We start from the raw sequence: 13,099 nt of genomic DNA, 5'->3' as shown, positions 1-13,099 counted from the left end.
AGCTGATCTCCTGTGTTTATCACAGTCCACCGTCTCTGAGTTACAAGCTCCAGGCCACCTTGTAAAGGGGGAACCCTTCTGAAGTTTGCTTATCCTCTGCAGCAGCATATGGTACAAGAATAGTTCCCTCAGGACTCTGACCTTCAGGAGAGGTTGAAACCCTCCCACAGCGTTAGCACTGGTACATACACAATGGTGTATTCGAGCGCAGCCTTGTCCGGATAGGAGTCAGTGACTCAATGACAAGTGATCGTCAGTGATCCTGTAACTGTGTTTGTTGTGGTACCACTGTCATTGAGTTACTGGCTACCGTACCTGTGAAAAAACCTTCATACCTTAACCACTGGAAGCAGACGCTTACTGAACCACTCCAACAGGGAAATATGGCAGCGCCCTTCATTGAAATAGCCGGTAAAACTATTTGCCATCTGGTCTTGAAGTTCTGATCTTGTGTTTAAGGAGGATGACCGTCTTTGTCTGGTCATGCTGGAACCCTTGTCTTCTGTGCCGGTGACCTTGAATTTAATTTTTTTATTTTGTTCATGTGTGAATTTGTTTTTTCGAGACGATATTTCGGTCTGTGTTGTGTTATGTATTGAATTGATTTTCGATCTTCCCAAACTATATATATATATATATATATATATATATATATATATATATATATATATATATATATATATATATATATATAGATAGAGAGAGAGAGAGAGAGAGAGAGAGAGAGAGAGAGAGAGAGAGAGAGAGAGAGAGAGCTCTGGAAAAAATTAAGAGACCACTGCAAAATTATCAGTTTCTCTGGTTTTATTATTTATAGGCATGTGTTTGGGTAAAATGAACATTGACTACTGACAACATTTCTCCCAAATTCCAAATAGAAATACTGTCATTTAGAGCATTTATTTGCAGAAAATGACAACTGGTCAAAATAACAAAAAAGATGCAATGTTGTCAGACCTCGAATAATGCAAAGAAAATAAGTTCAGATTCATTTTTAAACAACACAATACTAATGTTTTAACTTAGGAAGAGTTCAGAAATCAATATTTGGTGGAATAACCCTGATTTTCAAGCACAGCTTTCATGTGTCTTGGCATGCTCTCCACCAGTCTTTCACATTGATGTTGGGTGACTTTATGCCACTCCTGGCGCAAAAATTCAAGCAGCTCGGCTTTGATGGCTTGTGACCATCCATCTTCCTCTTGATCACATTCCAGAGGTTTTCAATGGGGTTCAGGTCTGGAGATTGGGCTGGCCATGACAGGGTCTTGATCTGGTGGTCCTCCATCCACACCTTGATTGACCTGGCTGTGTGGCATGGAGCATTTTCCTGCTGGAAAAACCAATCCTCAGAGTTGGGGAACATTGCCAGAGCAGAAGGAAGCAAGTTTTCTTCCAGGACAACCTTGTACTTGGCTTGATTCATGCGTCCTTCACAAAGACAAATCTGCCTGATTCCAGCCTTGCTGAAGCACCCCCAGATCCACCACATTTCACAGTGGGTGCGAGACACTGTGGCTTGTAGGCCTCTCCAGGTCTCCGTCTAACCATTAGACGACCAGGTGTTGGGCAAAGCTGAAAATTGGACTCATCAGAGAAGATGACCTTACTCCAGTCCTGTACGGTCCAATCCTTATGGTCTTTTGCAAACCTCAGCCTGGCTCTTCTTTGCTTCTCATTGATGAAGGGCTTTTTTCTAGCTTTGCACGTAGGAGCCTGTTTCGAACCGTCCTCGCCGTGCACTTCACCCCAGCTGCCATTTGCCATTCTTTTTGTAGGTCACTTGATGTCATCCTACGGTTGCTGAGTGACATTCGAATGAGTTGGCGGTCATCCCGGTCAGTGGAGAGTCGTTTTCACCCTCTGACGGTCTGTAGCTTTGTTGTCCCCAATGTGTGCTGCTTGACCTTGTTCTTATGAACCGTCATCTTTGAAATTTTAAGGATGTAAGCAACCCGACGCTCACTGTATCCCTCTGCCAGTAAAGCCAGAATTGAACCCTTCTTTTCCTCACTCAAAACTTTCCTTTTCAACTCTTTGGGCATGGTCAATAGTTATTTTTGTATTCCAATTACTTTTGAGGTACTACTAGCACTCTTTTGCCATCCAGCTGGTCCTATTGCAAGAGGATAGTGATGACCACAGGAGTGGTTTTTATACTTTTCCTCGTTAAATAAGATTTGGTTCAGGTGATCCCCTAATCCGTTCCCTTGTGCGTTCAGTCATAGGACAACCAGGGGTGGAACTGCCTGGCCGTTACAGTAAGACTGTGAGAGCGTGATTTAAGCTAATTTTTTAAACCCTGGCCAGAAGAAAAGGTCTCTGCTTTGTCCACATCACGTGTATATATAATATATATATATTATATATAATATATTATAATATATATATATATATTATATATTAGATTAATAATCTGATCTCTTACCCAGAGATCATTGATATAATCCTTTTCGGCGCCAAAGCCCATGTCACTTCCTCCATAAAAGCCTGTGTCACCACCAAATTATATATATAAACACTTTCAAAACAATGTACCGAAGCGAATGCAGGAGAAATTTGGTGGTGACACAGGCTTTTATGGAGGAAGTGACATGGGCTTTGGCGCCGAAAAACATTATATCAATGATCTCTGGGTAAGAGATCAGATTATTACTCTTGACCAAGCAGCATGGAGACCAGGAGTTCACACTGTGTGGAGTTCATCAGACAAGGTAAGAAATGGTATTCTGCCGGTGCAGCGCTTGCAACCAAAAAGCTGTTTATGTCTTCAGCCTGAATGAACAAACATTTTATTTCTTTATATCCAGAAAGCTTTCAGCTTCTTCCTCTGTCAGGGGGTACTCAGTTAAAAATGAAAAAGGGAAATAGGTAATATTTATTCAAAACTAAAATTGTACTAAGGTCTGAAAAAGCTGAAAACTTTCAACCCTGCGTAAAAGATGTATAGGAGACATTCACCCCCGCCACACCTGTAGAGCTATCACTATCATGAAAAATAAACCCTCCGTATGCATTTAAAAATGTAAGCTACATACAGATGATCGCATAAAGTCTCATAATATCAGTGTCTTGTACTTAACAATGTCCTTAACAAGTTTTATTACAAGTGGTTCTCTAAATATATGTATATAAAACTCTAAAGTGCAGTGCAACAACCACAATTTACCCAGCGCTTCCCCAGCGAGGGATAATAGATAGTGATGGAGAGCTGTTTACTACCTGCAGCAGGGACTTCAGCAGCATCATCTGGATCATCCTGCTCCCCTCGTTGGACGTTAAGCACTGGGGTCATCAGGGGGGGGGGGGGGGGGGGGGTCAGTGGAGGAAGTGGAGGAAGCTGAAAAAAACACCACAAAAAAAACACAGGTTATTAGAATTAGGGCTGCAAGGGTTTGAACGTTTAAACGGTAAATGAGGATTCAAAATATTTTCGCTTAAAATTTGTATTATACATTTAAACGCAACTTAGCAGTAAAATATATTATCAAATGATTTGTGCATGTTTTCCGCATAGATATGATTCCCTTTCTATATGTATGGTTTTCCCTTTAAGGAAACCTGACCTGTTCCCCCACTTGATCACTCTAAAGATGTCTTGCATATATTAAGAAGGGACCAACTTCCTGTGTTGTTGTGTATCTCCTAAGATATTATATTTTATTATATTATATTATATTTTGGTATCTCTTCACTCAGGCCAAACAAACAGTAACTGCACTGTTGTGGAATACAGTACTTTCAGAATATAAAACTTCCCATTCTGGCTTCTGGTTCAGTCGCATTGCCTTTTTTCAGGTCTTATATGGCCCTATGGAATCCATTTTAACGAAAACACGGACAGAAGCACGGAATCAAAAGAATAACATAGAATTAAGTACCATACGAAAAAAAACATTTGCCAGTAGAGCATTATGCTTACATATTTGAAGGGAAAATGTGAAACTTTAATGTTCAGTACAGGCAGTGGCCTAACTTTTGGTTTTAAGAGCAGGGGGTGGTCAGTTTCTGTAGCTGGGTTATAAGTGAAGCAGGGTATTCTGTAAGGGATAAACAACAAGAAGGGTTGAATCGGTGAAAATAATTCACTGTTCAAGTGCGTTAAAGACTACGTTGTAGACTATTTTTAATTTCTGTATTAAAACACAAAAAGTACTACTCACACTGTTTGCTATCACTTTTGAACAATACGAACCCAATGTTCACACAGAGAAGATTTATGGTAGTGAAACCATGGGCAAAGCAGAAAATAAAGAATTGATCGATTTCAAAACAAAAAGTTATGAAACTTTTTTTTTTTTTTAACCATTCGCCCCGTCTACTGTTTGCTTTGGAGCAGCCCACACTCACTAAAAAAAAATACAACCTGTTTTTAAAGTTAACAATGCTATTTTTCAATACAATTAGATAAAACAATACCCTTAAATTATATGAACACAAACTTAAACCAAAGGGAAAAAATAGAAGCCTAGGTTTATGGTTTTGTGTTGTTCGCCTTGCTGCTGCAGTGTGTGTAAGTTAATTTAAATAAACCAAATTACATTTTTTAAAACCATAAAAACAGAAATCAGAAAAATAGAAAATGGAAATCAGAACAAAATAACTTGGATTCCATAGGGCTCTAGTCTTAGTACTGTACATCATTTCAGTAAAGTGGATAGCCTGTGTGATTAAGGCACCTAACTATGGGAGGCCATCTGGGTCAAAAACGCATTGTGTAGTACACGTTTCAAATATTCGCTACACATACTCATTTCGACCAATCAGAGCACAGAAATGACTACGTGTACCAATTTTAATTGGTACGTGTTCTAAGAAAATGACACGAGCTACATATTTCCTACGTTGGTGGATAGCCATTTTACGTTAGTGGCTTGTCATGACAACGTATTTGCTTGTAATCGCTTGTTATGCACAATGTAATTGGCACAGTAGCCAATAATATTTGGTGAATCGTTTAGACAAGAAGACATCAATTTAAAATAAGGAATATTGCAAATATGGCGGCGAGAGATTTTTTTCCGCGCTGTAAGCATACATTTGCTGAGTGCAGCAGTCTTGTTGAGGTTTTGCATTTGTTATTTTACGTGGCGTGGTCCTGGCCCGGCCAGGGGCCTTGTTTATTATCAAGTATAATACATTTGTTATCTCTCAGTCTCCTACTTTACCGTCAATAATAGTAAGGGTCATCACAATCTATTATTATTATTATTATTATTATTTATAGCACCAGGGCCGTTTCTTTACAATATTTGCCATAAGCTCCGCCGACTATTGAGACACAGCGTTTATTATGTAACATCACTGACATCTTCAAATACTTCAGATGTAATCACGGAGAAGTCACTAACATACAACCTTATAGCATTATCATAACTACATTGTAAGATTCCAGCAACATGGTTAAAAGGTTGTGTCAGTGGGTATTACGTAACAATATTATTTTATAACACAATGCCACTACATTGTACACCCCAAAGTATAAAGCGAAAGTAAACAAGGATATGCAAAACGTTAGAAAATGAACAAACAGAAGAACGCACCTGCACTGAAAAATTTAATTATCTACCGCTGTTAATAATAATAAAAACAATAAAATCCACTAAAAAGACCACATCCAGTGTAACGCGCATTGTATTCTTATTCCTTATAACTCGCCGTTTACTGGAAGGTGAAACAGAAGTTAAACAATTCGAAAGGCAAGTTTAAAAAGTATGCTTTGAGATGGCTTTTAAAAATTTTCAAAAGCTCAAATTCCCCGATCACTTTTGGAAGAGCATGGACAATGTGAGGCGACTTTTCATTGGATCATTTGGTACACGCACTATTATCGTTAAAATCATTGGTTCTTATTTCATTTCTAAAGAACTGATTGGCCAAAATTTGTACGTGTAGTAAAAATAGTATGTGTAGTTAACAAAATATAACGCGTAGTGTACCGCAGTACTACACATAGTAATTTATTTGAAACCTGTACTAACAGCACACGTTTTTGACCCAGATGGCCTTCCATACCTCACAGCTCCATTCACGCCAGAAAGTAAAACCCCAACACATTAGAAAAGAAAACCACGTAGCTACTATTTATTTATTTACAAAAAAAGAATGGCGAATAACCCTTACAATAATAAACTGCAGTACTAATGCAATTATACTGCAGTTAACTGTAATACAATGCAGTTGTACTGCAGTTATTTATTTGTACTGCAGTACAAGTGCAGTATAACTGCAGTATACATGGAGTACATCTGTAGTACAATGCAGTAGTACTACAGTTATGTATTTTCTACTACAGTACAACTGCAGTATACATGGAGTACATACGCAGTTTAACAGCTTGCAGTATTATTGCAGTAATGTTATTCTGTGTACTGTGAATGCAATATACGCTGCAATGGCAATATGAAATGTTTACATTATCTGTTCTGTATTATTACAATACAATACACCGGAGTGCAGCGTAGTACAATGGCAGACACACATTATTATAATAATAATAAATCTAAACATGGATTAGTTAATTAACTCAGTATGTCCTTGGGAAGGAAAAAGCGAACAGTATATCTCTGCCCTCGCGGGTCGCCTTTCTCACTGTTGCACGAGCTAACATAATATCTTGTGCTAAATAAAAAAAAAATGGCAACGGTGGTTTTAATTTGAGACTGATCTGGATAAATGGACAAAGGAATGGACAAAACGAAAACGAATTGCGCGTTTTGTTCTTTTGGATTTCTGTTTTGAGAAATCGTCCCACATGTGTCACATATCTGCCTTAAAAGGTTGAACCAATAAAGCTAACTAATGAGGACTTGAACGAGTGGACGAGAGATGAAGTAGTAGTTCCGGTCAACTGGCGAGTGAAATCTGGGGAAGAAAAGAAATACCCATGCCGTGTGATACAATTTAGTTGTAAGTATTTGGGTTTTATATATATATATATATATATATATATATATATATATATATATATATATATATATATATATATACACACACACACACACACACACAGTGCCTTGTAAAAGTATTCAGACCCCTGACCAATTCTCTCATATTACCGAATTACAAATGGTACATTGAAATTTTGTTCTGTTTGATATTTTATTTTTAAACACTGAAACTCAGAATTAATTACTGTAAGGTGACATTGGTTTTATATTGGGAAATATTTTTAAGAAAAATAAAAAACTGAAATATCTTGCTTGCATAAGTATTCAACCCCTGTACTGTGGAAGCTCCCAGTTTGCACCGATGAAAGAAATTGCCCAATGAGGACACAATTACCTTACCATTGGCCTCCACCTGTGAACCATTAAAGTTGCTGTCACATTTTCTGTCACATTTGAAGGATCACTGGTAAGGCTGTGAATCTGAAGGAAAATGAAGACCAAAGAGCATTCTATAGAAGTTAGAGATAAAGTAATACAAATGCATAGATTAGGGAAAGGGTACAAAAATAATATCCAAATGTTTGGATATCCCAGTGAGCACAGTTGGATTAATAATCAGGAAGTGGAAGCTGCATCACACCACCCAGGCACTGCCAAGAAAAGGCCGTCCCTCAAAACTCAGCACTCAAACAAGAAGGAGACTTGTGAGAGAAGCCACAGAGAGGCCAACAATCACTTTGAAGGAGCTACAGAGTTCAGTGGCTGGGAGTGGAGTAATGGTGCACCAGTCAACCATATCAGTAGCTCTGCATAACACTGGCCTGTATGTGAGGGTGGCAAGAAAGAAGCCGTTACTCAAAAAGTACCATCTGAAAGCACGTCTGGAGTTTGTCACAAAGCATGACAGTGACCCAGCTGCGATGTGGGAAAAGGTTTTCTGGTCAGATGAGACCAAGATAGAGCTTTTTGGCCAAAACTCAATGCGCTGTGTGGCGCAAATCTAACACTGCCCATGCCTCAAGAAACACCATCCCTACAGTGAAGTATGGTGGTGGCAGCATCATGCTGTGGGGATGCTTCTCATCAGCAGGGACTGGGCATCTTGTTACAATTGAAGGAAGAATGGATGGAGCAAAATACAGGAAAATACTGCAAGAGAATCTGCTTCAGTCTGCTAAAAAACTGAAGCTTGGGAGGAAATTCACCTTTCAGCAGGACAATGATCCCAAGCACAAAGCCAAAGCAACATTGGAGTGGCTCAAGAACAAAAAGGTGAATGTCCTACAGGAAGGAAAGATCAAGTTTAAACGCTTCCGCGAGCAGGTTCGGAAGCATTTAAACTAGAAAGGAAGGGGGGAGAAATGAACAAAAAAACAGAAGGGAGACCGCATCAAAACAAGAACAACAACTCAGGTAAGACAACCATTAAATGTATTTATCTAAATGCTAGAAGTATCAGAAACAAAATTCTAGAACTTGAAGCTACTGCACTAACAGGTAACTATGATGTGATAGGTGTTACAGAAACTTGGTTGTCTGAGAGTGATGGGGACGAATATAATATTTGTGGGTATACACTGTATAGGAAAGACAGGCAGGACAGAAGAGGAGGAGGGGTAGCGCTATACATAAGAAACAGTCTTGAAGCCCAGGTGTTAAACCTGGACAAAGAAAATAAAACCGAATCAATATGGGTCAGAATAACAGACAAAAATTCAAAAGGCATAATAATAGGAGCATGCTATAGACCGCCAGATTCAGACGGTGAGCACAATAATCTGTTATACAATGACATTAGAAATGTGTGTAGCAAAGGAGAAGCCATACTAATGGGGGATTTCAACTTCCCCCAAATAAAATGGGAAAACCCGGTGGGTAGCACGAAGGATGAAATAGAAATGGTGGAAATGACAAATGACTGCTTCCTAACACAATTTGTCAAGGCACCGACTAGAGGGGAGGCATGCCTTGATTTAGTCTTTTCAAATAACGAAGATAGAATAACTAAAACAGAGGTCAGAGAACCACTGGCAAACTCAGACCACAACATGGTCTCATTTGAAGTGTTTTTTAAATCCTCAAAAGTAAAGACTAAAGCTAAGGTTTACAATTTTAGAAAAGCAAACTATGAAGGCATGAAACAGAGACTAACAGAAGTAGATTGGAGTAAAATAGAGAAAACACCCACAGAAGAAGGATGGTTGTTCTTCAAAAACGTAGTACTAGAGGCGCAAAACAATTATATCCCTAAAGTAGACAAATCTAAATGTAAAACTAAATTGCCAAAATGGTTTAATAGATCAATTAAAAAAAATATTCAGCGAAAAAAGGCACTTTACAGAGCATTAAAAAAGGAACAAAAAAGAAAGTACGCAGAAAGAGTACACAGAACTGCAAATGCAAGTCAAAAAGGAAGTTAGAAAGGCCAAGAGAGAAATAGAAATGAACATTGCTAAGGAAGCTAAAACCAATTCCAAAATGTTTTTCCAATATTACAACAGCAAGAGAACATTCAAAGAGGAGATTAAATGTTTAAGAGATACAAATGGCAAAATCATAGAGGAAGAAAAAAAAATAGCAAATATGTTAAATGATTACTTTTCACAAGTTTTTACAAAGGAAGATACTGACAACATGCCCCACATGTCATCCAGTTCCTATCCAGTTTTAAATAACTTTAGCATAACTGAGGCAGAAGTGTTAAAGGGACTAGGAGCTCTTAAAATAAACAAATCCCCTGGGCCGGATGAGATCCTCCCAGTAGTACTCAAAGAAATGAAAGAAGTAATTTACAAACCGCTAACCAAGATCATGCAGCAGTCTCTTGACACAGGGGTGGTACCGACAGACTGGAAAATTGCAAACGTAATACCGATCCACAAAAAGGGAAACAAAACTGAACCAGGTAACTACAGACCAGTAAGCCTGACTTCTATTATATGCAAACTTATGGAAACTATAATAAGATCCAAAATGGAAAATTACCTATATGGTAACAGGGTCCTGGGAGACAGTCAACATGGTTTTAGGAAAGGGAGATCGTGCCTAACTAACTTGCTTGATTTTTTTGAGGATGCAACATCGATAATGGATAATTGCAAAGCATATGACATGGTTTATTTAGATTTCCAGAAAGCTTTTGACAAAGTCCCGCACAAAAGATTAATTCTCAAACTGAACGCAGTTGGGATTCAAGGAAACACATGTACATGGATTAGGGAGTGGTTAACATGTAGAAAACAGAAAGTACTGATTAGAGGAAAAACCTCAGAATGGAGTGTGGTAACCAGCGGTGTACCACAGGGATCAGTATTAGGTCCTCTGCTATTCCTAATCTACATTAATGATTTAGATTCTGGTATAGTAAGCAAACTTGTTAAATTTGCAGACGACACAAAAGTAGGAGGAGTGGCAAACACTGTTGCAGCAGCAAAGGTCATTCAAAATGATCTAGACAAGATTCAGAACTGGGCAGACACATGGCAAATGACATTTAATAGAGAAAAGTGTAAGGTACTGCACGCAGGAAATAAAAATGTACATTATAAATATCATATGGGAGATATTGAAATTGGAGAAGGAATCTATGAAAAAGACCTAGGAGTTTTTGTTGACTCAGAAATGTCTTCATCTAGACAATGTGGGGAAGCTATAAAAAAGGCTAACAAGATGCTCGGATACATTGTGAAAAGTGTTGAATTTAAATCAAGGGAAGTAATGTTAAAACTGTACAATGCACTAGTAAGACCTCATCTTGAATATTGTGTGCAGTTCTGGTCACCTCGCTATAAAAAAGATATTGCTGCTCTAGAAAGAGTGCAAAGAAGAGCGACCAGAATTATTCCGGGCTTAAAAGGCATGTCATATGCAGACAGGCTAAAAGAATTGAATCTGTTCAGTCTTGAACAAAGAAGACTACGTGGCGACCTAATTCAAGCATTCAAAATTCTAAAAGGTATTGACAGTGTCGACCCAAGGGACTTTTTCAGCCTGAAAAAAGAAACAAGGACCAGGGGTCACAAATGGAGTTTAGAAAAAGGGGCATTCAGAACAGAAAATAGGAGACACTTTTTTACACAGAGAATTGTGAGGGTCTGGAATCAACTCCCCAGTAATGTTGTTGAAGCTGACACCCTGGGATCCTTCAAGAAGCTGCTTGATGAGATTTTGGGATCAATAAGCTACTAACAACCAAACGAGCAAGATGGGCCGAATGGCCTCCTCTCGTTTGTAAACTTTCTTATGTTCTTATGTACAGTGGCCCAGTCAAAGTCCTGATCTCAATCCCATTGAGAATCTGTGGCACTATTTGAAAATTGCGGTCCACAAGCGTCGTCCAACCAACCTGAACAACCTGGAGCAAATCTGCCAAGAAGAATGGGCCAAAATCACTCCGACACTGTGTGCAAAGCTGGTACATACTTACCCCAAAAGACTTAAAGCTGTTATTGAAGCGAAAGGTGGCTTTACCAAATATTAATGTGTGGGGGTTGAATACTTATGCAAGCAAGATATTTCAGTTTTTTATTTTTCTTAAAAATATTCCCCAACATAAAACCAATGTCACCTTACAATTATTGATTTTGAGTTTAAGTGTTTTAAAATAAAATATCGAACAGAACGAGTAATATGAGAGAACTGGTCAGGGGTCTGAATACTTTTGCAAGGCACTGTGTGTAATTATATATATATATATATATATATATATATATATATATATATATATATATATATATATTATATATATATATAAAAATATCCGCACCTCAGACAGAAATGTAATGTAGAGAACAGCACAAATAAAGCTGTGATAAGAACTAAATTAAACAACAAAGACAAACTTTGGAAAAAGAGGAAGTAATTTATTGAATAAGGTATGACACACAAAAAAAATAAGGATCAGAGCACACACATACTGTGTACATATTTCTAAAATAAATGGTAAATGAATTGATAAATACATTTTTTTAAATTTTATATACGATGAAGCAAAAAACGTGGCAGGTGAACGCAGTATTAATCCAGTTTAAAAATGGCAAATACATTAACACCTTCACATTCAAACTCGCACATGCTTATGAACATACTTCAAGTATGTTATAGTAGATGCTTTGCAGAAACTTGCTAATGTTATGAAGTTGCAATGTGTTCTTTCAAATTCGTATAATGAAAGGTATTGCAGAAATATAAATGGTTCATTTTTACAGATTATCTGTTTTCACATGCAGCGGAAACAAAAACAGCCTTAAACCTGATTAGATTTGTTTTAAAATGTTGTGGTAAAATTATGGATTTGTTTGTTTTCATAATCTAGATAATCTCCTAACACAGTTTCACTATTTCATTCTACAGCTCCAAAAGAAAATCAAGAATAAATGACAGAGGAAGACATTCATGCATACGTGTATAAGTATTAAGGGGGTAACTCCAGTTATTTTCTGTGGGTGTGTGTGTGTTACAACTGTTTAAGTAAGTTTGTGTATTGTTTTTATTATTTTTCTTTTCACATCCTGACCACTTTTTTACACTATCAAATTGCAGTCCACTGTGCTCGGTTTCCAAGATGGCTTCATATGTACCGTTGAGAAGAACTTCAGAACTACCGTACATTTCCCATCACCCTCCTGCTCACGTATGTATGATGAGGGTGATGGGAAATGTAGTTCTGAAGTTCTTCCAAAGGGTACATGTGAAGCCATCTTGGAAAGCACAGTGGACTGCAATTTCATAGTGCACAAAAGTGGCCAGGATGTCAAAATGGAAATAAAAACAATACACACACCTTACTTAAACAGTTTTAGCAACATATGACAACATGTAACACACACACACAAAAAATGTGTTACCCTTAAAGTAACGTTTAATAAAGTAATTATTAATGTTAAGTATTGTTTGTAATTATACCATGTTTTTAATAATAATTTCTGCTTACTGCAGTAGAAGAACTACAATGGTACTGCATTCATACTGCAGGGCATAAACACAATGATAAGGTACTATACTGTTGAAGATTATTTGCAATTTGCAAAAATACTGCAGTAATGAAGTAAAAAAAGAATACTGCAGTACTAGTACTAAAATAGTATAACTGCGTCAAAAATATTGCATTTATACTGCAGTACACTGCAGTATTTTTTTACTTCATTACTGCAGTATTTTTTTGTAAGGGAAGATGTCAGTTACAAAGTGATTACGCTGCTTTATTTGTC

At 37.6% G+C, this 13,099-nt stretch overlaps 1 protein-coding gene across 3 annotated transcripts in view; it reads right to left on the bottom strand.

The window, feature by feature from the left end:
* LOC121316004 (protein EFR3 homolog B) overlaps positions 1–13,099 on the bottom strand; it is a 253,193-nt gene that overhangs the window by 64,094 nt on the left and 176,000 nt on the right. For all 3 annotated transcript variants that reach the window (XM_041250675.1, XM_041250674.1, XM_041250676.1), the window contains one exon: positions 3,223–3,272. In XM_041250675.1, the coding sequence (XP_041106609.1) occupies positions 3,223–3,272 (50 nt within the window). The remainder of the gene's footprint in view (positions 1–3,222; positions 3,273–13,099) is intronic.

This window comes from Polyodon spathula, chromosome 5 (genome assembly GCF_017654505.1).
Source record: "Polyodon spathula isolate WHYD16114869_AA chromosome 5, ASM1765450v1, whole genome shotgun sequence".
Taxonomy (NCBI): Eukaryota; Metazoa; Chordata; class Actinopteri; order Acipenseriformes; family Polyodontidae; genus Polyodon; species Polyodon spathula.
The sequence above is the reverse complement of the archived record's forward strand: the minus strand, read 5'-3'. Positions and strand labels throughout refer to the sequence as shown.